Genomic DNA, 27,859 nt, shown 5'->3' with positions numbered 1-27,859 from the left:
AAGCAATTATACTCTCAAACATGAAAGTCAGAATTCTTGCAATTTTGTATTTTAAGTAACTGAAAAAAGTCAGTCTTAAAGTGACAATGTCAAGGTTTCTAGGTCCAAAATCTGACTCTTCCCACCCAATTTATGCATTTCAGCTATGGTGTAATAAGACATTTCTTTCTATAGTGATGTAAGCATGAAATATGACAGTCAAGTTAAGTTCCTAATTTTTATAGCACTTTAAACAACAAAACAGTAGTTCTCATACTAAAGCCAACTCTATGATTAGTTGAGTTACACAGTACCTTTGGGAGCCCTTATATTATATTTTGTTGATGGGAGCTATAAAAACATAAAATAATTCCAACAGGGCTGTTTGGAACAGTAAAATCCAAGGCTAGAGGGGAAAACTTAATACATAAAACCATCTGCAAGATCCCAAGTAGTTAACAGAATGTGTATTTCAAATTAATTCCTATAAATACATATTTGGTAAAGATAAGCTATAAGTTTTCTATGGCTTTACTTTTAGCAACTGTTTTAAATAAAGCACTATATTGATTCATATATTTCAAATATTTGGTAGTACAAACACCCAAATCATTACACAAAATTTAAATACCACAATCGTAACTTCTCCCAGTTTGCAACAAGCTTTCATCAAAATTTCAGGAGTTCATATTCAAGGTAACATTGTTCAGGAAGCATACGTCCCTCTGACAAGGGAAAACTTCCAAAATCCTTTGAGGCAGATATCTAGTCACCGTTTTTTTCTGTCAACGTAAATCTTCCAATACTCAGATTTATTAAACACTGAGAACATAAAAAGCTTAATAAATAAATTGGTTCCATTATGAGCTTTTAATCCTAGATGAACCTACACTACAGCTATGGAAATGGGAATTGCTAGAACAGAAAGTAGGCTCTTCACCAGTCTCTCCACAAACAGATTCACCTTGCATCAGAAGCATTGCAATGAGAACTTACACACATTAAGAAAACAAAAATAGGTTTGTTAATTTAGTCTGGAGAAAAGTTCCTTCAAGTTTTTAAAGTACGATCATTAAAAAATATGTAGATTTTTCAATGCCCTTCAACTCTTATCCTATTCTTCCCTCACAGGCTGCATCAAATTTCTCAAAATTAAATAAAAACAAAAAACAAAACAAAATCTGCTGCGGAAAAACTAATCATTGGCCATCAAAACATACAAGAAAAATCTTGCAGGATAAACCAAATTATACTTCAGATTTAGCTCTGCAGCAGTTTTCTTCCTTTTTTGCAAATATATAGATGGTATTTTAGCACTGATGCTGTGTAATCTGAGTCTCGTTCCTTTGATCTGTATTGCTAGTGTTCTGCTTTTAATATTTTTTTTTTAAAACTTCATTCACACAGAGCATGTAAAAAATCACAATTCATATCCTGCCTGTCCTCCCTCCCTCCATGACCTATTTCTTCTATGGAAAAAGCTATGACTAAAGAAGTATCTCTACACTGGCAACTTCATATACAAAATTCACAACTGATGCAGTTCCATCAATGGTAGCAATGATGAAAACTAGGGACCCTGTTTTGGTGTCCAGTTCCATCAATCTTTTTTTCCCCTCAAACCTTTGTCTTTTTTTTTGCTTGTGGCAGACGCTGTACATTTCATATTGTTAAAATGATCATGGAGGGTTTCTACACTTCTGGATGTCTCAGCAATGTTCTGAGGTGGTATAAGGAGATTATTTCCTATACAGGTCCTGAAGTCCAAGTCAGCATTGCTTTGACTTTGGAAGCTGATGCAGCACCAATCATCTTGAAAGGAAGTTGTAATTTTTCCTTTGACCACCCTTGACAGGCCACAATGTATTAAATGGAGTACTAAAAATTCCAAATCTAATAACTGAGACAAGATGTGTGAGATACCATCTTTTACTAGACCATCTTGTGTTGGTGACAGAGACAACTTTCCAGCTTACACAGTACTCTTAAGATATTATCTCACCCAACATTGCATAAATTTAATAAGGACAAGTCACACCATTTAGATGGATGATCCATTTCTGAGCAAAGCTGTTCACTTTTCCTCCACCCAGGTGATCCAATTTTCAATTATGTGTAGTTAAAATATTTTTATATATATTCTGTTAATAATTTGAGACCTCAACAGTGAAATTTTTTTTGTATTAAAAGGCATTTGCATTTCAGGTCACCATTTTTCCTATTACTCTTTAAAAAAGCACATTACCAAAGAAATATAAGAGTAAAAAAGACTACAATATTAGTAACAATATTTTTTTGTTAAAAATCTCTGGTTATTCTTCAAATATATTGATTACCTCAAGAAAAATGATGCTAAGTTTACTTCTAAAATCTGCAACACCACCATACCAACTGAGTTCTGGTCTCACAGTATCAGAACCCATTAATATAGATGTGCAGAACTCTTACATAGTTCACTTAGCTAATACTCTCTGAACTCCATTATACATATTGGTTTTCCCAAGTAAACACATGAAAAACATGTAAATAATTTTGTAAAGAAATAATTCATTTAATGCTTTTAAGTGTTAAAAAACATAAGTATGCAAAATATCCTAAATGTATTTTGAATTTAAGGAAATCTATCACTTTCCTATATGAAAGGAAATCTAAGAAATATGATGAAATAAAAGGAAAATCTAGTACAGAAAACTTAGGTTTTACAGGAAAATATACTAACCTCATCAGATATTTGCTGAGCAAGACGTATTGCTACATTTCGTAGCATGCACTCTGAAGTTGGATTGGGAATGTTCTGTAGGGCAGTTTGCAGCACCACTGCCTGGTCATGGGTAGCCTGGTTTATCTGGAATAAGTTATTTTCATTATTTACATGAAAAAAAAGTATAGAAAACCCTAAAATATGAAACTAGAAATTATCTGGTAGGTGTGGGGAGAGGAGACAAGTGGAAGAAGAAGATACATTTCTATTTAAATATAATACACATGCAAAAAAAAAAAGACATTTTTGTTATTTCAAATACTAACAAACATTTCAATATAGACACATTCATGTATTTGATTTTTGTTGTTAAAATTGGTATTCCACACAAGTTCTGGATAAAGTCTAAATAGCTTCTTAAAACATTACAAAAATGGGAAAATGTAACTGTAAAACTATAAACATACTGTCAGAGAGAATCATAAGTAGGTATAGAATACCTGAAACTACTTTTACATTTTTTTTTTTTTGACATTTGAATAAAATTTTAAACCGACAGTTAGGGGGACATCCAACCCTCATCTTTTGAGACAGGAAAGGAACAGGTTTATGGGATGTCAATGGACTGTAAATAGCTGGCACCCTTAATGGTGTCATTCTTCAAGCTAGATGTTGCTCTCCAGAAAGTGCCCAGAAAAGTACCCCTTAATTTTCTTTTAAAAATATAAAATCACTGTTTGGAAATTATTAAAACTGATGTAAAACTTGAGTCAGAAGTACAAGAGAATTGTGTTTAGTAGTTCTCTGAATTCTCTTTACTGTTTTCAGATTCCTGGGTCTATGCTTTTAAAATGTGACTTAGGAAAAACTTCCTCAGAAGTTTTTGATCCTCTTAGGTTTTAGTAGATGTTCTTCACAAACACATTCCAGTTGACAGGATCTGCTGTACACTCGCCAATGCCCCAAAGTAAGTTTGTTTCTGCATAAGAATTTAACAGTCAAAAAACAAAAATAAACATTCCACAGAATGGTAAAAAAACCCAAACAGATGTAGCTTCTCAACCTTTGAGGGGTGGTAGGTGCAAAAGTGAGAATGTAGTCAGACAATCAAGGAACAAGCATTACAAGCACGTAATTTTCTCTTCTAGATTTCTGCTAAGGTTGGAAAACTTGAGTGGCATTTCTAAAAGAAAAATGTTATAAAAACTGCAGCACCTAGAAGCAGTGTTTATAGCGAATAACAACATACTTAAAAAACATGAATAAGAAAATTTGGGGGGAGAGGAGAGGAAGTTTTATCTAGACAGAGAACTCTCCAGAAGAAACCCAATTACATCAAAAGTGAAAATTAAGGCAAAAGTATTCAAAAGGTGGGCATCCCAAACACAAAATGATAAAAGATGAGTCTGGGTACCCCTCACATGGAGGTAGGAAAAGTAGTACAGAAAACCTGGATTCTTCTCTTGATACTAAATCTAACAATGATTTGTAAAATACATGGAGAAAACAGTTTTGCAAACCTTCTGTAGAAAGAGACACAGAAAACTGCACTGGAGACTGCCTTGTGACCACTAAGTTCTGGTATGGTACTAGATTCCTGGTACCATACCAGGTTTTTATGGTCTCCGCTGGCTCTGGCAAATCCTTTCCACTACATTTACAGCATCCTGGATCGTGTCCTGGAACATGAAGATATTGATTACTACACACTATAAGTGGCATGGACTGATCCTTGGATCCCTTCCAATGTGGTGTTTCTGATCAGCTAAGAGTCTGGTGTTGAGGAAACTAGCGGGTCTGCATGTCTCAGGAATAGTTGCGGAACCGTCAGCTTCGGTACAGAGGTCAGCATCACTGGCAGCATGGGAGTGAGAGTTGTAGCCACCAGTGCTGAGGGTTTTGAGCTGTGTAGCATAGGTACTGCAGGTGGCACCATTGCACCGCTTGTGCAGAGGTTCTTTTCAGCTCAGTGGGTATTGAGGTGGAGGGTTTCACTTTGCTTTGTGAGGCCTCCGTTCGAGCTTGCCCGCATATGGTCTTTCACTTTCTGGGAACTCTCGGTACCAGAAGATCTTGGTGCATCATGGTCCGACATGCTCAGTGCTGTCGGTACTGAGGTACATTTTGTGGTCGAGGATCACTTTTTCTTGGCCAATTCATGGTGCAGAAAAGTCTGGCACTGCTTTTCAGTAGCCATCTTCGGTAAGGGCTCTTTCATAGGCTCGGCAGGGGCAGGACCTCTGTCAGAGGCTGCCGATGGCGACCACTGGCCTGGAGGTGTCCTGGACTCAGGGTCTGAAGTTGGTCTGAAGGGTTTCTCCATCATAAGGAATTTAAGTTGGAGATCCCTAGCTTTTCTTGCTCTGGCTGTGAGGTTCTAGCAATGTGGACATTTAGGAGCAATGTGTGTTTTGCCAAGACAGTGGACATACTGTGCATGTCCGTCAGAGACCAGAATTGACAGTTCGAAAGTTAGACAGAGTTTGAAGTCGGATGATCTGGGCATGCAGGAGAAAGTCTGCCACAAAACAAAAAACAGATACAAAACAAAAGGAGGAAAATAAACCTATGGGAGTCTAACTTCTCCACCTACTGAGGGGAATAAGGGTGGATAAAGGGAAAAAACTGTCTGAAGTAAAATAAAATAACTATAAAGGGGAAATATTTAACTACTGCTTATAGTACCAACTATAAACTATAGATAAGATTAGCCTTTACAAAGCTAAGAGAGGGTGATGCTGATCATTCCAACTGAAGCCAAAGGCGGCAGAGAAGGAACTGAGGGGCGGTTGGTCACACAGTGTTATGTAACTGTGTGGAGCGGTGAGAGACGGCGACAGCGCGTGCACTACCCAACCAGGCACTGCTACCACAAATCTATTACAGCGCAGGGAACCAAGACACCTAAAATGGAGCACTCACAAGGACACTCCTCGAAGAGCACAGTGTTCTGAAGGGTATGACGACTCTTTGTTAAGAGAAGTATCATCTAACCAAGATGACGCAATGATACGCACTCAGAAGGATCAAGAGGAAGCAGCTTCAGAGTAAGTAAGGAAGTGGTGCTGTTACAGCTATCCATCTCCAGACCTGAACCTAAGAAAACAGTACCACACAAACTCAGCGCCCAATGTGGGGATGCTGATGTTTTATACTTTGAGGTTGAAAGATATGAAACACTTACAGCCTCTAATGGAGGCCGGAAAAGAGTTCAGGTACTTCTTTCTCAATCTGAATGCCATCTTAGCACAGAGAGCCTTTCTTCTCCCAGGCATAGATTATGGTTATCTGTCAGACATAGTATGATCATACTTCATACATTTAAAACTAATAAGCTGTTTGTCCCAGACAAGTATAGGGAAGACTCCCCTCAAACTCCAACAAAGAATAGCTGGCAGGGTCAAGCAAAGAGAAACATTAAACAATTCCTCCAAAGAACTGTTTCATATCAAGAGAGAGAGTCTTGAAACACTACTGATACTGTGTGTTGGCAAGCTGAAGCTTCAAAATGTGTAGGGTGCTCTGCACTAAAGCAGTACAGATGTACCAGAGACCCAAAGACAAATGGCACAGTGCCAAAGGATTGAAGCCCTCTCACACCCCAAACAGCGTTAAAGATATCGCCCAAGCCCAAGCAAAAAACAATCCATGTTTCCAATACGTTACTTTAAGTATCCCCAGTGAATGCATGAAAAACACATTAATTACTTTTAAAAGAACTTCAAAGACTAAGGGGAAAGAATGATTACTTATCTTATAACAATTGTGGTTCTTTGAAACCACATGGATTTCACTTTGGTGTGCATGCACCTCATGATTGGGAGATCAGATTTTTCTCGCCAGCAGAATCTGTTGGGGCAGCACCTACACCTATCATCATAAAGGGAAGAGTGGGCCAACCACCTCTCTGTTCCTTCGCCAACACTAAATCCCAGAGGAGTAAGACTACATAGAAGCAGGGAAGGAGGATGGGTCACAGAATCCATGTGGACAGCACATTTTGAAGAACAATTACTGTAAACAGTCTCTCTTAAAGTAACTGTCCATTTGGATTACACTGTTGGTGCATGTAAGGCTCGGTAAAGTAACAGCATCAGCATTCGCCTCTCATGAGTGCTTGTCTCTGGCTGATGTGTGCCCGCAATCACTCAGTTTTTTTTCCACGGGGCAGCACCCACCTCTCACAGGCATTCCCTTTCTGGTCAGATGTGAGCCTGCTTTTCTTTCTGTTCTTACAACAGGTGGCACCCGCCTCTTGCAAGCATTCCCCAGCTGATGGCTATTCAACAGGTCTTCAGCAACTCAGCCCTCCAGCCGAGTCTCACACACTGTCTCCCTCTTCTGTGGAATACAGTCTCTAGTTCTTTCTCACGGTCCTGGTATGGGGCTGTAGCACCAAGGATTCTTCCCCAGAGACACTGCCTTCTTTAACAGGAACCCAGTCCTCCCTCTTCGAGATCTGGGCAGCAACTGACTACTCTGCCTCTGCTGCTCCCTTTTATAGGGCCCTTCTGGCCGCTCATTGTCTGCTCCAGCAGCCCCTCTGGTTGCTTCTCTGCAGCCACTCTAGGCCACCTAGAGGACTTCTCCTTTGCTCTTTTCTGGGGCAGGCACAGCCATGTGGCTTCCAGCAGGGGACCTCTGGACCTAGTCTACCCCATTGCTGTGCACAACAAGTAGATACACATTTGCTTGGAGATTGGAAATAAGAGTCTTACTTAAACAATGACGTCAAGACAATCACATCAAAGAAGGCATCCTATCTGGAAGCCACTGTCAAAGAACATGTCTTATAAAAGGTGTTGCTCAAGCTCCATATAGCTGCCCTACAGATTTCAGAAATAGGAAAATTCTTCAAACAAGCAGCAAAGGCTGCCTGAACTCTACTATAACTAGGTAGATCTAACCTAACTAAGTACATGTCCTTATACAGTTGAAGACTAAGATAAGTTCAGAGAGGATACTGCCTGACACCTCTCTCTGCAAAGGCCATAAAGTTTAGGTATGTTCCTGAAGGGTTTTGTCCTGTAAATGTAAGAAAATAGTGCCCTAACTACATCAACTGTGTGACATTTATCTTCCCCTGTGGGGGAAGTGAGGCTTGGAGGAAAAACTGAGATATGAATAAACTGGTTCACATAAAATTCTTAAAAACAGGAATTTGGAAGGAGTCCTGAGAGTAACTCTGTCTTAAAACATTATGCTCCTGCCTTCATAGATTATAAGGTCAAAAGGGACCATTGTATTCATCTAGCCTCAACTCCTATATAACACAGGATATAGAACTGACCCAAAATACTTCCTGTTTGAACTACAGCATATATTTATTTTAGAAAAACATCTAATCTTGATTCAAAAATGGTCAGTGGTAGAGAATTCACCACAACTCTTAGTAAATTAGTCCAATGGTTAATAACTGTCACTGTTAAAAATTGGCACCTTATTTCCACTCTAAATTTGTCAACTTCCAGCCAGTGGATCCTGTTAAACCTTTGTCTGCTAGACTGAAAAACCCATCATCAAATATTTGTTCTCCATTCTCCTGGCTCTTTCCTGAACCCTCTCCAAATTAACATCCTTCTTGAATTGTGGACACCAGAACCAGATACAGCATTCCAGCAGTGGTGACACCAGTGACAAATTCAGATGTAATGATGCCGGCTCTGAATAAGATATGACCTCTGTTCGCAAAACCATGTCAGGTAGAACAGGTAGCATGACTGAAGGATGAGTTGACAGGTTCACCAGATCCAAGTACCAGAATTGTCTGGGTTAAGCTGTGGCTACCATGCTCAGAGGATAAACCTAGATCTCAAAGCCCAAGCTTCAGTCCAAACTGCAACTTCAAAGCTCTGTTTATGCAGCTAATTTTAGAGCGCCAATGTCAACCCTACTGACTCAAGTCTGTTGACTTGGGCTGGGAGGCTCTCTCCTGCTCAGTCCAAAATGCTGTGTAGACATACCCTTACAGTCCACTCATGTCTGTCTGAGAATTATCTGCTGTCTCAATTTGCCAGGGCATTTTGCAAGCCTGGAAGATGCAGAACCACTGGAAGACGGTATGATTTGATGATAAATGCTCCGCCCCAGACACAAATAACTTTTCTGCAGACCAGAGATGATTATGCTTCTCCCTATCTTGACATAGTGCATGGCTGTGGTGTTGTCCATTATCACTTGGATCACAAGAGTAGAAACACTGTGCATGAAGACGTATGGCTCTGAGCTCCAAGACAATGTGAAGTTGAGCTTCCTGGGGCGACCCAATGCCCTTGGGTTTGAAAGTAGCAAAGATGAGCTCCCCATCCGTATGCAGCGCATCACCAATGTCTTAGTAGGCAGCGATGCAACAAAAGGTACTTAATATAATATATAATATACTTCACACATGAAGTGGGTTCCTCCACCAACCTAACAGGAGAACTGGAAGGGAACTCCAAGATCACTTAACCTTATCTCCTGCTACTGCAGGCAATCCAATTATATAATCCCAGCCATAGAGGCAAGGATCCTTGTGTCTCTCTCTCACACACACACACACAGACACACTATATGACAAAAAACTTATTTGCCCAAAAAACCCTATGTTAGCTACATTAGTTATATTAACTACTATTAACCAGCTTAACAAGACATCACAATGTGCAGCATAAGCAGAGACTGGGGTTCAATGCTGCTGTGAAGGGTGGTAAGAAGGAACTGAGGGGTGGTAAGCCCACCGTGCCCTTTAAGCCTTCAGGTGGGGTGCATGTAGGGTGACCAGATGTCCCGGTTTCTTGGCACCTTTTCTTATATAGGCTCCCATTACCCCCCACCCCCATCCTGTTTTTTCCACAGTTCCTATCTGATTACCCTAGGTGTATGAAGGACATCAGGGTGCAGGTGCAGCCCCATCGGGCACATCTTGCCAGAAGAATCTGATCTTGCATGCAGAGGATGCATATGCACCAAGAGTGGAATTCATGCGGAGAGTCATTTGAACTCACGAATACATATAAATGAAGGATCACAGCAGCAAATACCTACTGAGACAAGCTGGAACAGTATTGGAAGTGCTGTTCTTGCAGGAATTCTGTTACTTTCCAGAGTCAGAAAGGAACTAAACTTGCAACAATGTAGGTGCTAGGAATTGGTAAGGCAGAACATTTTACTATCTCAGACATTTAAAAAATGAGTATTATGAGTTCCTTATGAATCATACAGTTGAAATTTAGACAGAAGAATAAGTAAAAGTGGTATTATTATAGGAAGGCAGCTTTGTAGACCTGAATGTAAATTACTGCATATTAGTATTTCTATAAAAGACATTTTTAGTGGGTGGGGAGGGTGTTAAAAAAAGTCAAAGTACATTACCGGTGAGATTGGACTTGTGCCCTCTACAACTGGCTGACAAGCTTCTGCCACAGCTCGAACATGGCCAAAGCCAATTGCTGTTAGCAACAATTTGGCTATTTTTAGAGCATTAAGGTAGGCACCCCTTCGAGTTTCCATATCTGCATTTGGCAGGAAATTATTTCTAGTCAACATGCTCAATACAAGAGGCAAACCTCCACTTTTTAAGAAGTTATATTGGAAGTCACTGGCATCTTCTCCCAGAGGTGCACTGGCAGGCATTAACAAGGCATAGACTACCTGCAAGAAAGAAATAAAACACGTTAGCAAACACACTCGATAAACTTTTTATTAACACATACACCAAAAAATTGAAGTACACAGAAGTACATTTTATACAATGCTTTGATATTTCTCCCCATGCACGCCTCCCACACTTTGCTGCTTTGACAGACATTTTGAATCTTTTTAGTTTTACACCAGAATTTGATCCTGTTCTTCAACTCCACCATAGAAAATGTAACCTAAATGCCAAAAAGAGTTTTAAAATATAAAAGTTTTTTTTTAAATTTATTTTTTAAAGAAAAACATTACAAACCTCTGTTAGATATAGCACTTGCGAGGCAGAAGGGCCAAAGAAAAGAGAGTCAAGGGATGGACTAAGGCTGCTTTCACCAAGTTTTGCATGGTCTAAGCAAATAGCTCTTAGTTTCTCTACTGTAGTGTTATCTGCAATAAAAACACAATTTCTAAACATTTACTGCCATAGTTACCTAAAAACAAGTCACTACAATTAATAATTAATACCCATCAACTTGAGAAACTTCAAAGGACATCAGATAAGAAAAGATGCAGGAATTGTAACTGACACACACATTCAGATTCTTCAGAGGTACTGTGTTATATTTATTACCGACAGCACTTAGAAACTCCTCCTATACAGTATAAAAGGATAAATGGACACAAATCAGATCTTAGGAATGGCAATATACAAAAACCTGTAGGAGAACACTTCAACCTCCCTGGACACACAATAGCAGATTTAAAGGTAGCCATCCTGCAGCAAAAAAAACTTCAGGACCAGACTTCAAAGAGAAACTGCTCAGCTCCAGTTCATCTGCAAATTTGACACCATCAGCTCAGGATTAAACAAAGACTGTGAATGGCTAGCCAACTACAAAAGCAGTTTCTCCTCCCTGAGTTTTCACAACTCAACTGCTAGAAGGGGGCCTCATCCTCCCTGATTGAACTAACTTTGTTATCTGTAGCCTGCTTCTTACTTGCATATATATACCTGCTCCTGGAAATTTCCACTACATGCATCCGACGAAGTGGGTATTCACCCACGAAAGCTCATGCTCCAATACGTCTGTTAGTCTATAAGGTGCCACAGGACTCTCTGCTGCTTTTACAGATCCAGACTAACACGGCTACCCCTCTGATACTCCTATGCAGTAGTAAGTGTTGCAAAATAATTTCAATTTTAACATCTTTCCCCATTTTCAAAGCTAAACAGGCACAGACATGTAAAAAACTATTTTAAAAATATTTAACTTTATATTATGGACAAGATATAGCAATACAGGAAATAAATGAACGTACTCTCACGACTACCATACACTAAATTAGTAGGAGGAAGGATTTCAGGAAGGTTTCCATTTCCAGAAAACGGATGAGACATAACCTCAAAATATAAAAAGATTAAAATTATATTCTGACCTGGTGGCATAAGTTTCATAAGGACACGTGCTCCATCTCTAAGAGGTGGCATATTTAGGCTGCTGCCTAAGTCTGCAACTTGCCAAAGAAATGAGATGTATCTAGGATGCAGTGACATGATCTAAAACAAAAATAAGAACTTGTCATGCTATTTCAGCAACTGAAACAATTTGTGCTAATATTTACAATGTGTCATTTTTTAACTTCATAAGATTTTTGGACCAATACATATACTTACCACTCCAGGCAAACAGCTTTCAACTTCTGGGTTTGGACCATCACTGTAGTGATTGCCATGGTTGCCCGGAGAGCCAGTTGAAGAGTCAGAAGAACTATCAGGGCTTGAAGGCATATTGGAACTTATTTGCGTAAGCTTGGCTGTAATTAGCTGAAAAATAAATTTGTAGAAGATTAATATATTTTAATAAGTATTAGATATGAAAACTATAAACTTTAGAACTTCTTATACTAAATGAGCTACTAATACAATATTTCACTAAGTTAGAATGGATCATTTGAAATAAAGTATGCAGTATTAGTGTTTGTCCCAGGATATTAGAGAGACAATATTTGTTGTGTCTTGTTGGTGAGAGAGACAAGCTTTCAAGCTTACACAGAACTATTCTTCAGGTCTTGGAAACGTACTCAAGACTCTCACAGCTAAAAATACAACATGAAACACATCGTTTAGCCTATGGAGCAACACATTTCAAGAGACCACTCAAGGTGAAGTGGCCCATTAATACCTCTCCAGTCACTGGTGTGCGAGAAGCTGGGGAACTTTGGGGGAAACAGTGGGTTACAGATTGTTGTAATAATCCATAACAACATAATGGTTTATAATTATAAGTGTAATAAGCCTTAATTCTTGAGTACTTTTCCCGTATCTGAAGAAGAGCTCTGTGGAAGCTACAAAACTTGTCTCTTAACAACAGAAGTTGCTCCAATTGAAGATATTACTTGCCTCTCTCATTTCTAATAATGATCCTCCTGCTCTCATTCTCCCTCCCCCCCAATAATTATAGAAGTGGAGTAATATTAACTAATTGACTAAAGTAAAAGCACTCACCGTTTTATCTTTAAGATTTAATTGTCCAATTAACTTCCTATCATCTGCAGGATCTACCAGCTCACCACCAATAAACAGTTCTACTTTTGTATGTGCACTGTTGGCTTTAATACGATTCAGAATACAACGCCGTACAGAACCAATTGTGTCATTTGTGTGAGACCAAATATCCAAGTCTTCTACCTGCCGACCTTGGTTTGGAAATCGAACCACCAGTGTGATATGCTTACCACGAAAAGCTCTGCAAAACAAATGGAGAGCACATGCTAAATAAAGTCATCGTTGCCGGCATAAAACAAGTACAACAAAAGTGGTTATTTTTCGTGCAGTCATTTGTACTGCAACTATTACAGAATGATTTTCTGTAAGTCTGTTGGAAAGTGCAAGCATATGACTATTTCGCACACGCATTGTTGCATGTAAACTGAATATCTGTACAGCCACAAGTCAGAGTGGAAAGTGCACACCCACAAACTTACTGAACAATCAGTTCTACACTTGCATTCTGAACACACAGAATTTGAAGTAAACCTAAAGTAATTGCGTAGTTCACATTCTGGTTCTCTTCACTGTTCGCAATTCTCTGTTCAAATCTTGGAAATAAAATTTCAGTCCTATTGGCTTATTCTATCCAGTTTAGCACTTATATTTTATTGTTTCTGCAGCATAAAAGTCAACATGAATTTGCCTTCTTTAATTCCTTGTTGTAATTACTGAATGCTATTAGTATATTAACTAACTTTTGCTCCCACTACTGTAGCAGCATTTCAAACATATGGCAAGGTCATGAGGTTTTAAAATTTCTTGGCAGCAATGGTGAATAGAATTTTTTTTTTTTTAGTAAACTCAGAACATTCTCACCAGATAATTAAGAAGGATTTTCATAGTGTGTTATCTTTAGGAACCTCAATTTATCCTTTACTTCTTTCTCAGAATTTCTTGCCCAATTTAATTATTTAAATAAATCTGGAGTGGTTAGTAGTTAGTCGTCCCTCCTACTTTGCTCTGCTTGTGACAATTATTTCAACAGCAACAGACTGAATGCACCAACACAAGACTACTGACTATATGATAGAACTAGAAAAATTAGGATTTGAGAAAACCTTTTACTCAAGCACAAACGTCTAAAATAATATCAAAGTGGGCATGGAAAATGGCTTCTCATAGAAGTGGAAGGGACCGCGAGAGGTCTTCTAGTCCAGTCCCCTGCACTCAAGGCAGGACTAAGTATTATCTAGACCAGTGGTCCCCAAACTTTTCCCATCATTCCCCAAGTCTTACCCATGAGGGAACCTGTCCGCACCCCCACCAGAAATCGTAGTCGGAAGGCACGACTGGCGCTGCAGTCAGGAGCCGGGACCAGAGCTGCAGTAAGGGCAGGGAGCGGGACTGCAGTTGGAAGCTGGGGAGTGTGATGCCTCTGGCCCAAGCACAGCTGGGGCTTGGGCCAGAGCTGGGGGCAGAGGGGGCTGGGTGACGCTCACGCTCCCACCCCCACCCCTTGGGGGCTGGCCCAGGCCCTGCCCCACTCCCGCAAATGTTCCTGTGCGCCCCTCTAGGGCGGTGTGTCCCACAGTTTGGGGACTGCTGATCTAGACCACCCCTGACAGGTGTTTGTCTAACCTGCTCTTTAAAAAAAATCTCCAATGACACAGATTCCACAACCTCCCTAGGCAATTTATACCACTGCTTAACTACCCTGACAGTTAGGAAGTTTTTCCTAATGTCTAACTTAAACTGCCCTTTTACTGTAATTTAAGCCCACTGCTTCTTGTCCTGTCCTCAAAGGTTAAAGAGAACAATTTTTCTCCCTCCTCGTAGCAACCTTTGATGTACTAGAAACTTATGTCCCCTCTCAGTCTTCTCTTCTCTAGACTAAACAAACCCAATTTTTTCTAATCTTCCCTCATAGGTCATGTTTTCTAGACCTTTAATCATTTTTGTTGCTCTTCTCTGGACTTTCTCCAATTTGTCCACATCTTTCCTGAAATGTGGCATCCAGAACTGGACACAACACTCCAGTTGAGGCCTAATCAGCATGGAGGAGAGCAGAAGAACTGCTCCACCATGATGGCTCCCAGTTCGCTGACCTTCCTGGCCGAAGTCATGGCCACTAGAAATGCCACTTCCATAGATAGGACATGGAACATGTCGCTAAGGGTTCAAAGGGAGGTCTAATAAGCTTTGACAGCATGAGGTTCAGACCCTATAGAGGTGTGGGTTTAGTGACTGTCGGAGAGGCATCAATGAAGCCCTTCATGAACCGTGTTGTAGCTGGTTAAGTAAAGACAGACTGTCTATTGGGGGGGAAGAAGCTACTAATAGTTGCTAGGTGGATCTATAATGAGCTGATTGAGAGACCAGACCCTTTTTAAAAAAACACCACACACACACACACACACGTAAGAGACAAGAACTATCAGGACAAAGCTTAAAGGGACTGGGAGAGACTGATTGTGCTGCACCCAGGTTGACGAGTGTTTCCATTTAGCCAGATAACAGGATCTGCTCTATTCTTTCCTAACTCTGGGTAAGAATAGCCTGGACCGCCAAATAAGAGTGATTTACCTCTAACACCCACCCAAACATGAGGCTGTGAGGTGGAGACAACCCTGGTTGGGGTGTCTAACCCTTCCTTTGTCCTGCATCAGGAATTCTGGGAAGGGGTGGATCTTGATTGGAGACACTGACAAGCTCTGGGAACCAAAGCTGCTCGGGCCAGTAGAGCAGTAGGAGAAGGACATTGGCCCTGTCGTAATGTATCTTTCTCAGCACTTGCGGAAACAGGGATGGGAGGAAAGGCATATCTGAAACCGCTCGTCCATGACAGTAGAAGCACGTCACCTTGGGAGTCATGACCTATGGCTCCTCTGGAATAACATAGGGGTAGTTTCTTGTTTGTTTGTTTGTTACACAGAAAGGTCCCATATAGATGTGCCCCAAAGCATGAAGATGTCTGTCAGAACAGAGTCACAGACTTCCCACCTGTGGCCTGCTGGGAGAGCGGAGGGAAGAGAGAAATAGACTTCTCTCTGTTCACCCAAACCCTCAGGGCTGTGAGGCTTTGAATGAGGTATTAAATAGCCAACCTGACCTCCTGTCAAGAGCAACCTACAAGGAGCTAGCTGTCGAGATATGGAAAAACTGTGCAGCCCTGACTTCTCATCTAGGCCACCACCAGAGAACTCCTCTGTAAACTCTCTGGGTGCTGTTGCTACTCCAAAGATGAGGACCTGGAACTGGAAGTACCCCTGGCCTGTGATAAACTATAGGACCCTGTGGGAGGTCTATATGAAAATATGCACCCTTCACATATAGAGAGCCACAAACCACATTCTTTCTTGGAGAGGAGGTTATTGATGCCAACCTGACCATCCTGAATTTCATCTTCCGAGTGAAGACGGGGAGTTGCCAATGATCCCGAATGGGTCTTCATCCTCAGTCTTTTTTGGGGACTAGAAAATAAAACTCTCTTCCTTGATACTAAGGATCTATTCCCCCTCGGTGTAACTCTGCTTCCTGTTGAAGAATTGCCTCATGAGAGTGGTCCATGAAGGGCAATACGGAAGGGAAGGAGATGAACTCTATGGACTATCCCTGATGGATAATTTCCAAGACCCTACCGTCAATCACAATTAACTCCCAGTTGCGGGCAAACAGAATGAGATGGCCTCAAAAGGTGTCAGAAGGAGAGGCACGTGGCATCAGAGACGGTGAGCGGGTCTTGACTAAAATATCAAAAATAGGTCCTAAACACAGACTGGGAATGGGGCAGTCATGGTAATTGGCAATGCGAAATTGCAAGCCCAGAGAGAAGACCTTTCTCTCCAGGAAGTCCAATCTCTTGGAGCCATTTTCTGATGGGGTGGTCCTTCAGTATTGAGACATGTTACAGGCTGCTATGGAATGTATCACCAGGAAGTTGGGAGCAAGGTGGAAGAACAGGAATTCAGCTCCCTTTGCTGGAACAAAACAACACTTCTGAGCCATCTTTGGTCTGGCACACCCCAGTGTTCTACGCACCCACACCTATCTTGCCAATTCCAATGACCTTATTAACTGGATGCAGAATGTCCAATAGTTGGTGATGTGGGTCTTGGATTTCCTCCAGAGATATCTGGACATCACTAGCCATTCTTCAAAGTAAGTGCAGGTATTGTCTGTGGCAGTTTGGTAGGGATTAGGAAGAAGAAGAGACTGCCTCATCTGGGGAAGAAGAGGAGATTCCTGTCATAATCTGTGGTTCTGGTTCAACATCTTCCTCCTCCTCATGCACCAGCGGAACCGGTTGTTGGCGCAAGGGAGAGGAGTGGAAAGACTCCTGTGTGGGTCCCAGACATCCATACAGAGATCCCATGATCCCCAACAGGGCCAGAAAGAGGAGACAACAATTTGGGGGGGGGGGGGCATTGCATGTGGAACCATCGGTCCCTAGGGAGGTCATGTTCATACAGGTAGCGATCATAAGTCCTGCATTGCCTGTCTGGGTTTGGTTCTCACTGCGAAGGAGGGACTGGTTCATTAGATTTGTTCAAATCCAAACACTGCTCCTGCTGTAATGACAGAGCCATCAGCACCAGGGCAAGCCTGCCTGATGGTTGTAAGTGGGATGGTTCCTGGGATGCCAAAGCAATATCGTCTTCTGGTGTAGTAACGTCCCTCAGGAGCACTGGTCCAGAGAAGACTGCAGGTAGTAGAGGAATATATCCTCCGGTGCTGTATAGGTCTCTGTGCACCCTGATTCATGGGGAGTTCTGATGGTTGACACGGATAGCATGGTGCATCCATATTTCTAGTCCCCATTGGGACATGTCGGTAGCACAGAGTCTGGAGCTGCACTTGTGGACAGGATCGGTAGATAACAGCCATTGTGCCTCAGTGCCAGAATCACTGACAAAAAACGGTTACTCGCCTTCTCGTAACTGTTCTTCCATGTGTGTTGTTCATGTCAATTCCAATCAGGTTTGTGCATGCCACATGCATGCCAGCCGGAAGATTTTTCCCTTAGCAACTTACGTAGGGTCGGCCTGGGTGCCCCCTCGAGTTGCCCCTTCCTGGCACCCAATATAGGGCCCTGCCAACCCCCCACCCTCTTAGTTCCTTCTTACCACCGGTGACGGCTAGCTGGAACAAACTGTTGCTCTTGCTTTGCAAGTGTGTTTGGGCAGTGTCCACTCTTCGTGTTTAGCTTCTAGTTTTAGCTAGTTAATAGTCCCCAGGGTTCAAGCTCCGTGAGGACTGTGGAACGTTTATGCCTAAGTGACCCCCACACTTCCTCTCAGCGGTGCCTCGGGGAGAGCCACCAGAAGGAGAAGTGCAGAATTTGCAACGGGTTCCGCCCTAGGACCTTCCAGGACCGAGGTCAAAGATCCTTCTTCCTACACACCTCAATGGGCTCAGGAAGGAGTCGAGTCTCTCTTATGGACAGTCTTTGACCCCATGAAAATGTCCCTTATTCTCATAGGAAGCCCGCGCGGAAGAGTCTTTGGGCAGAGACACCCATGGCTCTGCTCCTGCTTAGAAGGGTGGGCACTGCTTGTTTGGTGAGGCCAACGTATGGGATGTGTGTCTTCCTGGCCCAGATAGGAGAGAGGCTTCATAGCCTTCTCCATTAAGTGTTTTCTCAGGCAAAGCTCACGACCTTTGCAAGTTCTTGGTGGAAATGAGCAATAAATACTGCTGAAATAACAATCTCACCCAGACAGCAGTAGCAGCATTGGTGTTCATCACTGATGGAGAAGGGTCTAGGGCAGGAGATGCAGTTTTTGAAGCCCAGGAGTCTGGGCATAGTCTCCAATCCAGGGAAACAAACTATACTAACTACACTAAGACTAACTGAACTAAGCTAAAGAACAATTTACAATCTTATTTACAGGTTTTCTGAAAGGCTGAAATAAGAGAGAGGACACTGGATTCTGACTCAGACCATGTGACAGCAAGTGAGAGGGCATCAACACACCGCTTCCCATACCCTCATTTGGGAGCATGAGGAGATCTACTGTGCATATGCAGGCCAATGGACACTGCTTATTAAAATCTCCGGACTCAAGCACATGGTATGCATGCGTATTGTGTGGAATACACATACAGGCCAGCACTTAAAACAAGAATACTTTTTTCTTCAATACAAAAATGGAATATTTTTGAAATAAAAGGAAATACAGTAAAAAAATATATACTTTAATGACACCATGTGTCAACTATAGGACCAAGTGCCAGAAATTCAAATTTAATTCTAGTTCTGTTAACCAATTAGCTCCTACCTGTATGTGGACGCCTATCTACCTCACAAAGGAATTGTGAAAGTTAGTTATTTAGAATGCCTTAGAAGTGCATTACATTAATTTAAAGGAAAGTTTTTGAAGGAAATTAAATGTTATTTGTTCAATAGCAGTTTGTAATATTCACTTAGGATAACTGCTACAGGTTTGTTTGTTTTTTTAATACACTGGTAAAGGAAGTTTAATTAATTTTGAAACTAAAACATTTTCCACTGCTAAGATCACTTTAATGAAGATGAATCATAGTAGTTCTGAGTTCTTCACAAACCTTGACATAGGTAGAATTGTTCTCTCTTCATGGTAATCACTGTCACATTCATTTATATACTCCCTTAAAACAGTCAATACTCGCACCATTCGTATTGCTTCTTGCCTTGCACAATTAATACTGTCTTTATCTCCATCCAAAACACACAGCGTATCATAGGAGGCCTTCAAACGATCGAAGCAGGATTGAATGAAGTCTTCATGGATCACTACCTAATGTAATGTACAAGAGAAATTGGGACAAATTACAAAGCCACCTTTCAGCTGCAGAATCAAACAAACATGTGCTATAAAATCTTAATTGAAAACCAAATCTTTACTCAAGACTATTCACAACTTTGGTTTTCTCCACACTAACATTACAGTTGATAACTGAATCTAATACACTATACTTTTTTTTTAAATTATCAGTGCTAACTCTACAACGTGTGTGTGTGTGTGGGGGGGGGGGGGTACAAACCTTGCCCCTCATCCCATTGACTTGAACCAAACAGCTGCAATGTAAGCAAAATGTAGCTCTGTGAAGGATACTAAATTGGACTACTCTTTCATTTAGTTGCTGCTCACCACAGACTATAATATGGAATATTTACATATCCATCTGTCAGGCAGTACCTACATCTTTAGACTGTATTTTGCAGACTGCTGGTTTTGAGGACTTAAAAAAAAAAGTGTCCTTAATGGAATAACTAAGGAAAGTGGAGTGTAGCAAGGGGTTGTGGGTTAAGAAGTACAACTAACATTAGATACAAGAAATTTGTTGGAGGTGATCTGAGGGCACAAAAGTCCTCAAAGCTTTGGGATTATGTTTTCAAATGTTTATACTTAAAACTACTGAATTCAAGAAAGGCACAGAAGTTTTCTGTTACTGCACTTCCCTCCCTGGCTCAATGGTTGCAATATCCATGAGCAAGCTGGTAATAATACTGCCCACTAGTACTATCTTGATAGCAACAAAGGAGATTTCAGAAATCCCAATAGTTTATCCTTTCCCTGATCTTTCTAGAAACTTGCAAGTCCCTCTCACTTTCTAATGAACCATACTAACAGGCAGGTTGGAATCTTGAGAGAAAGGATTTGATTCTCCAGAGCTTGGTTTAGATTGCTGGTTTCTGAGAGCTTTGCAATGCTCTCTTGTGTGAGAAATAAAATGAATTCAAGGGTTGTATTAGCCACCATTGGCATGACCTAGCCCCAGCCACTGGACAAAATATCACATACCTCAAATCCCAGCAGAATGCAAAATTAAGTATTTGGCATGAGCCACTGTTTTGCTAATGGAAATACAGACATAACTAACAAGTGCATTAAACTTTGGTGATTTCTCAAAAGCCAGCAATTTTAATCTTTAAACACTCTTAGTAGATCCCTAAAATCTCTGCAAAAAGCTAAAAAGAACTAAAGGATAGGTTCACCAACATTAAAATCTATACATGGGCAAGAGCACATTCTCCAAGAGGCCATTCCATGGATGGAAACTACCATATTTTCAAAACTTTAAGCTATCAAAATATCACAGTTGTAAAATTTTACAATAATCTTTATTCAATATTACATTCCACTCCATTTTTTTTTTTACCTGATTAACTTGTAACCTTGGACCAAGATTAGTATAGATCTCTTTAAGAAGATCTATTGCTCTGCTGGCAATGTCATCACTTCCCTGAATCACAACCTAAAGCAATAAAAAAGTATTAATGCATTTTAACTCTTTTTAGTATCCAGTTTAAAAAACAGAAGGACTACATATGAACATGGATAAAATATTTTTCATTCATCAGAACAAAAAACTAGATTATATAATTAAAGTACAATCACTGTAAATTATCTAACGTGACCCCCAATCAAGATTACGATTCAATCAAATTAACTGCTTTAAAAGAATTCACCAGTGTCTGCAAAAAACACATTATGCTTTGTAAAGTGACAGAATGGCACATAAAATTTCCTTTAAATATCTCCATGCTACGTTTCTAGTGCCACTACTTCTAAAGACTATACATGCTTGTTGCATCATTACCAACAAAGTTTGAGACTCACAAAAACATTTATTTAGCTGAAATTAAATTTTAACCTTCCAATGGTCTACCGGTACTTACAAGTTTTGTGTTTATGTTAGTTAGGAGTTCTGGGCAATTAAGAAGTTATTCTGAATTAAACAATTTAATACCATTAAAGACCTCTCTCAACTCAAGATAATTTTTGCCACCATTTAAGATGAGGTTTAAAATTTACTTCAGAACCTAGAAAAAGGAGTGTTGAACCTAATCTGAATATTTGAAAACTTACTGCTAGCCACTGGCCAGAATTAAAGCTTAAAAGCTGTCAAAAATTGGTGCCACAAAGTAGAAAGATAGTAGCTCCAGGCAGAAGGGCAAATCCAAGGAAGTTACTGCCCACAACTGACAGCTCTGAAGAGCGCTCCTGTTGCTTTTTCACTGGGCATCTCTCAATTGTTTGGATTACACTCTAGGTACTTCAAGTGCTTTACAAAATGAACCATTAATGCTGATGCTGTAGTGCAGCCATTATATACTAGACATCAAGGGTATTTGAGAAATGGAATGCTGGAAGTTGGAGTGGATAACACCAGTGTCCTCAATTTAATAACTATCATTGGATCATCAACTGGCACCTAGAAACCACCAACTTTGGACAAAAATTGATGTCTAATCTTTCATCGAAAAGACTGCATCTATCTGCAGTAGTGAGTATAAGCACCATATTTAGTAAAAGGCCTAAAACAATGATCACCTCTTTCAGAGATGAGAGCGCAATCCCTGTTTGTTACTTACACAATACTGCAATTAATTATATGAGCCAGTTTCTCAGATGCTCAAAATAAAGTTCGGTTCCATTTCCTGTTAACTAGAAACATATAAATCTTCTTCCCTAACCCCCAGATGCTACTGGCCATTTGGAGAAATGGTGATTTCATAAGTAAAATCACTGGTGAGTGAGAGCATAAGGTAAATGAACAACACAAGTCAAAGATATTTTAAAAATGAAACAAATGGGTTTGGTTTTATGGTACAAGCAAAACCTTAATCTCACATGCACAGGCATTACCAATACACAATTTTTTAATTCCTTTTTTTCTTTCCCTGTTATGTTCTGAGTTCAAGGTTCAGCCCTGGGAAATAACTAACTTAAGAGTATGAAGGGAAAATGGAAGAGCCAATTTTCATGTAGTTAGTTTGAAAAACACTTACGTTTTTATAATTTAAGTCTACACAGATTCAGTTACAGTCTTAAATCATTTTTGTTTTTAACAAAAATGGAGCAGTAAGCCATTTGCATGTTTCCCCTTCTGTACTTACCCTCCAAAGGTAGTCTAATCCTATTAATTCCAAGTCATCCATCATATAGGCTCGTCTTTTCGCTACTAACTTCCCTTCTCGACAGTTCACAGCTTTGAAGAAACGTTCAAAACATTTCATTCCATTTTCTGTTAACAGGGAAGGATCCAACTGAAGCACATTATTTTCAAAGAAGTCCTTATTAATGTCAGGATCTAAATCTGGTTCATCGCCCATTAGTTTGGAATACCACTTAAAACAGGCTTCACGATCACAAAGATAGACTGCATTTTCAGCTAAACACTTCCATATTTGCTTCGCCTGAGGGGCGCAGAGCCACAGCTGACCATCCTTCAATAAAAATCTTGAGTAAAACAAAGACAATTAGTAACACTGACATCTTAAAATTTTAGAGACACTAAAATTTCAGTAAACAATTTTTTTTTATTTTCATATTATATGCTATGTATAACATATGTTATAGGCCTGATTCTGAAAACTTTTACTCACATGACCAGTCCTCACTCACATGAGTAGTCCTATTGTCTTCATTAGAGTAAAAGTTTGCAGGAGCAGGCCCCAGAATTCTAACTATGTAAGGAAACTAGATTAGACAAAAATATGCATTACCTATAAAGTACTGAACATGCTTTTATCTCTTTAAATACATTTAACTAAGGTTATTACTATACAAATGATGCATGACAAAAATCGGGTTCTCTTTCCATATTAAGCAAAACTACATTTAAACGACCATATTATTGTATTTAAACATTCTTAGCCCTCTTAATTCTGAGGATGCAACACAGTAAAATGAAAAATTACAATGGATTGAGTAATTGATATGAAATTGGAGGTAGGAAGTGAAAGTGGGAAATGGGCTTGTTGAAGTTTTAAATTTACTTTAATATTACAATAAATTGATAAACTTCTCTGAAATCTTTAGTGAAATTCTAGAGTACTTCATTCACAGTCCAGAAAATAAGACAGAATTACTCTTCATGCATCCTTTAATTCCAAGAAAGGTCTTGGAGACGTTTGTAACTTTATAGTACATCTGTGTGAAAGATAACCCTAATTCTTGTAAGAACATTTCAAGAAAATACACAGATTATACTCTTCAAGAAACAGTTATATGTGGATCAAAGTAATATACTCTGATTGTATGTGAAAGAAATAAAGGACTAAAGTGTAACAAAATCGTTGGTGCAAATCATAAACCTTGTGTTTATAGTATATTATGACATGCAATTATAAATTTTGCAATATTATTCAATTATATACATAACAAAATCATTGCCAAATTTCAAGGAAAAATATAATGTAACCATTAGAATATGAGAGAATGATAATTGTTTAAAGATTGGTGGCCAGGAGTTAGCCCCCAATTTTTGATAAAATAACTATTTAATAAGAGATTACTTACCTGTAACTGGAGGTTTTCTGAGACAAGTGGTCCCTCTCTGTATTCCAGTGAGGGTGGATATATGGAGCCAGGGAATTTGAAAATAGTCATGTCTGTTAGTCTGCACACGCGCCTTGCTTTGCCTCATGGTTTCGTCTGAGGCAATAAAGGGTAATGTGGACCAACAGTGTCTCCAGTTCCTTCTGCACAACCAATCAAACAGATCCGCAGAGCAGGGAAGGAGAGTGAGATAGGGACCACATATCTCAAAGAACCTCCAGTTACAGGTAAGTAACTGCCTCTTCTTCGAGTGATGGTCCCGGTTATATTCCACTGAGGGTGATTAACAAGCAGTATTTAATTCAGAAGAGGGTGCAAGAAAGAGGATGGAATGGTTGAACAGAGGACAACCATGCCGAATGAGACATCCATTGCAGAGTCCATAGTCCTGCACCAAGGTGTAGTGTGCTGTGAAGGTATGTACCAAACGCCACATGGCTGCCCTATATATGTGTGGAGGATGGCCATAGTCAATGCCTTGGCTCTTCTGAAATGGGCTCTCACCCCGAAGTGTGGAGGCAGTCCCAACAACTGATAGAACGTAATGACCCTGAAATCCCACCCACATGGAAATCCTGTGTGTGGAGATTGTCAGCCCGTAATCCTCTCAGCTATAGCTATAGAGAGTCTAGGGAACTTCCTGATTGGTCTTGTCCTCTGCAGGTGGATGGTCATGGCTCTGCGAACTCAGAGGGAGTGACAGTGCCGCTCTTCCACTGAGGTGCGAGGCTTTAGAAAGAAGGCAGGTAAGTGTATGGGTTGATTAAGATGAAACCAGGATACGACCTTTGGTAGAAACTTGAGGTGCAGTCACGGAGACTCTGTCCCTATGGAACATGGTGAAAGGGGGGTCTGCCATCATAGCTCCAAGTTCACTTACCCTTATCGCCAAACTAACAGCCTCTAGGAAGGTCACTTTCATGGAAAGGAGGGACAGAGCATGAAGCTAATGGCTCAAAGAGCAGTTTCATTAATGCAGCTAGAACGAGGCTGAGGTCCAACTGGGAGGCAATAGGTTGTACTGGTGCTAAAGTCCTCGTGAGACCTTTCCAAAACCTGAGAGTCAACAGATGTGTAAATATGAGTGTCCTTCCATGGGAGGGTGAAAGGCACTGAAAGCTGCTTGAGAGAATTGAGGGTGAGTCCTGACATCTTCAAGGACAGCAGGTAGTCCAAAAGAAGGGGAATGTCCACTTCCTTCAGGGAAAGCCAATTCTGCTGGGCACAGGAGGTGAAGTGTTTCCTCTTGACCCGATAAAAACATCTCATGGACTCTTTCCTATTGCTCGAAAGGATGACGAACTCCCAATGAACACTCCTGGTTCTAGAGAAGCTGCCTATCCAAATACCAAGTTCTGAGGTGACATCTTTGTATCAGGATGCCTGATCCTGTTGTGTTGCGTAAGCAGTTCTGAGAAAGCAAAGGACAGGCCAACGTGCGGAGATTAGGAAACCAAAATCGCCATGGCCAGAACAGGGTGATCAGAATGACAGTGGCCCTCTCCTCCCTGATCCTGTGGAGGACTTGTGGAAGGAGTGGAAGGGGGGGGGGGAAGGTGTAGTTGATCTGGTCCAACCAGCGGAGGATGAAAACATCACCTTGAGAGTGGATAACGACACCCCCCCTTTGAGCAGTATGTGCTGCATCAGTTATTGAAGTGGGAGGCAAAAGGGTCTGGTCGGCATCCCCCATTGGCTGAAGATGTCATTTACTATGGAGCTGTGAAGCTCCCACTTCTGATCAGCAATAAATCTTCAGCTGAGTCTGCAATTACATTCTGAGTCCCTGGAAGAGAGGCTGCCGACAACAGGATCTTGTGGGCAATGCACCAATCCCATAGATTGGCCACTTCCCTGAACAGAGCAGTCAACCTTGTACCCCCTTGTTTACTGATGTAATAAACAATGCTGTTGCTGTTAAGTTCATGATGGGAGTGAATGGAAAACAGAAATGCTTGACACACTTGTCGTACCGCCCAGAATTCCAGAATGTTGATGTGCATCCTGGTATCCCAAAGGTTCCACGTACCTTGTGTCATGTGTTCTTCAATGTGTGTTCCCCATCCTGTGAGAGATGTGTCTGATGATCCTTCTGTGCAGGGAGGATGGGAGAAAGGGGCTCCCTGTACAAACCTGCTGTGGGTCTGTCCACCACTGGAAGGAAGAGAGACGGACTGCCAGCATAAGGTCCATAGCATGTCGCGTAGGTAAGTAGACTCTCGGAGGCCACATCTGTAGACTGCAACGGTAGTGATGTACGTGCAGACTACCATGTGGCCAAGAAGGGATAAGCAAGTTCTGACAGGGACAGACGAACTGTTGACTACCCGGAGAACGAATTCCTACAGGGTCTGGAATGTATCCCTTGGTAGGTAAGATCAGGCTGTGACCAAGTTGATAGAGGCCCTTATGAAGTCTAAGGACTGTGTGGGAATCACAGTTGATTTTTCCATGTTGATGCTGACTTCCAGGGACGAAAAGAGTCAGAGCAACATGGAAGTTGAAATTCAAGCTTCATCTCTGTATCATGCTGCTAGCAGCCAATCGTCAAAATAGGGGAAAATAAGGACTCCCGAGCATAGGAGGTGGGCTGCTATGACAGAGAAAACTTTGGTGAAGACTCAGGGAGCAGTGTTGAGTCCAAAAGGAAGGACCCTATACTGAAAATGCTAAAGACCCACCATGAACCTCAGGAATCTCTGTGGGCTGGATGATGTCTATGTAAAAATAGGAGTCCTGCATACTGAGAGCCATAAACCACCTGCCTTTTCCTAGAGATGGTATGATGGCTAAGGCGAAACTTGGGCTTGTGGATAAAGCGGCTGAAGTTACGGAGATCCAGGATAAGCCTCCACCTCCCCTTATCATCTACCAAAAAGTAAGGGTTGGTCTTCACTATAGGGAGATCAACGCTGCTGCAATCAATGCAGCAGGGTCAATTTAGTGGGTCTACTGAAGACCTGCTACATTGATGGCAGAGCGCTCTCTGGTCAATAGCAGAGCGCTCTCTGGTACTCCACTTCTAAGAGAAGAGTAAGGGAAGTCGACCGGAGAGCGTCTCCCGTTGACGCAACACAATGAAGACACCGGGGTAAGTCAACATAAGCTATGTCGACTCCATCTACGTTATTTGCATAGTTGGAGTAGAGTAACTTAGGTCAACTTACCCCGGTAGTGAAGACAAGCCCCACGTCTAATAGAACACCGTGCCCTGATAGTTTGGAGGAACGTGCTCTATCCCTCCTCTTTGCAGTAAGGTGTCTACTTCTAGTGCCAGGATCCTGTTGTGAGTGGTCCCTGGAAAGGGATCAGGGTGCAGGATGTGGATGAGGCAGCGTGGTGAACTGGACTGTATAGCCATAGTGGATGACATCCAGGACCAACTTGTCAGCTGTTATTGAGCTCCAGGATAGTAATAAGAGTGCTAGATGACGCCCAAAGAGGGTGGGTTGGTTGCATGGTAGTAGGCATGGTGGTTGACAGCTCTCCAGTGGCACTCAAAAATATTGTTTCTGATCAGTTTGAACATGAGAGGATGAAGACTGCAAAGGTAAGCCTGGAGGGCGGGGTCATAGGGTCAGTGGTTTGAGCATTGGCCTGCTAAACCCAGGGTTGTGAGTTCAATCCTTGAGGAGGCCACTTAGGGATCTGGGGCAAAAATTGGTCCTGCTAGTGAAGGCAGGGGGCTGGACTCGATGACCTTTCGAGGTCCCTTCCAGTTCTAGGAGATTGGTATATCTCCAATTA

At 41.1% G+C, this 27,859-nt stretch overlaps 1 protein-coding gene across 4 annotated transcripts in view; it reads right to left on the bottom strand.

The window, feature by feature from the left end:
• USP9X (ubiquitin specific peptidase 9 X-linked) overlaps positions 1 to 27,859 on the bottom strand; it is a 202,218-nt gene that overhangs the window by 70,201 nt on the left and 104,158 nt on the right. For all 4 annotated transcript variants that reach the window (XM_039522093.1, XM_039522099.1, XM_039522109.1 and 1 more), the window contains exons 16-24: positions 22,669 to 23,011; positions 20,928 to 21,023; positions 19,350 to 19,561; positions 12,801 to 13,041; positions 11,970 to 12,119; positions 11,732 to 11,852; positions 10,611 to 10,741; positions 10,034 to 10,312; positions 2,699 to 2,824 (exon numbers count right to left, since the gene is read on the bottom strand). In XM_039522093.1, coding sequence (XP_039378027.1) covers positions 2,699 to 2,824; positions 10,034 to 10,312; positions 10,611 to 10,741; positions 11,732 to 11,852; positions 11,970 to 12,119; positions 12,801 to 13,041; positions 19,350 to 19,561; positions 20,928 to 21,023; positions 22,669 to 23,011 — 1,699 coding nt within the window. The remainder of the gene's footprint in view (positions 1 to 2,698; positions 2,825 to 10,033; positions 10,313 to 10,610; positions 10,742 to 11,731; positions 11,853 to 11,969; positions 12,120 to 12,800; positions 13,042 to 19,349; positions 19,562 to 20,927; positions 21,024 to 22,668; positions 23,012 to 27,859) is intronic.

The sequence above is a fragment of the Mauremys reevesii genome, linkage group 1 (assembly GCF_016161935.1).
Source record: "Mauremys reevesii isolate NIE-2019 linkage group 1, ASM1616193v1, whole genome shotgun sequence".
Taxonomy (NCBI): Eukaryota; Metazoa; Chordata; order Testudines; family Geoemydidae; genus Mauremys; species Mauremys reevesii.
This window is presented reverse-complemented; position numbering and strand designations above follow the sequence as displayed.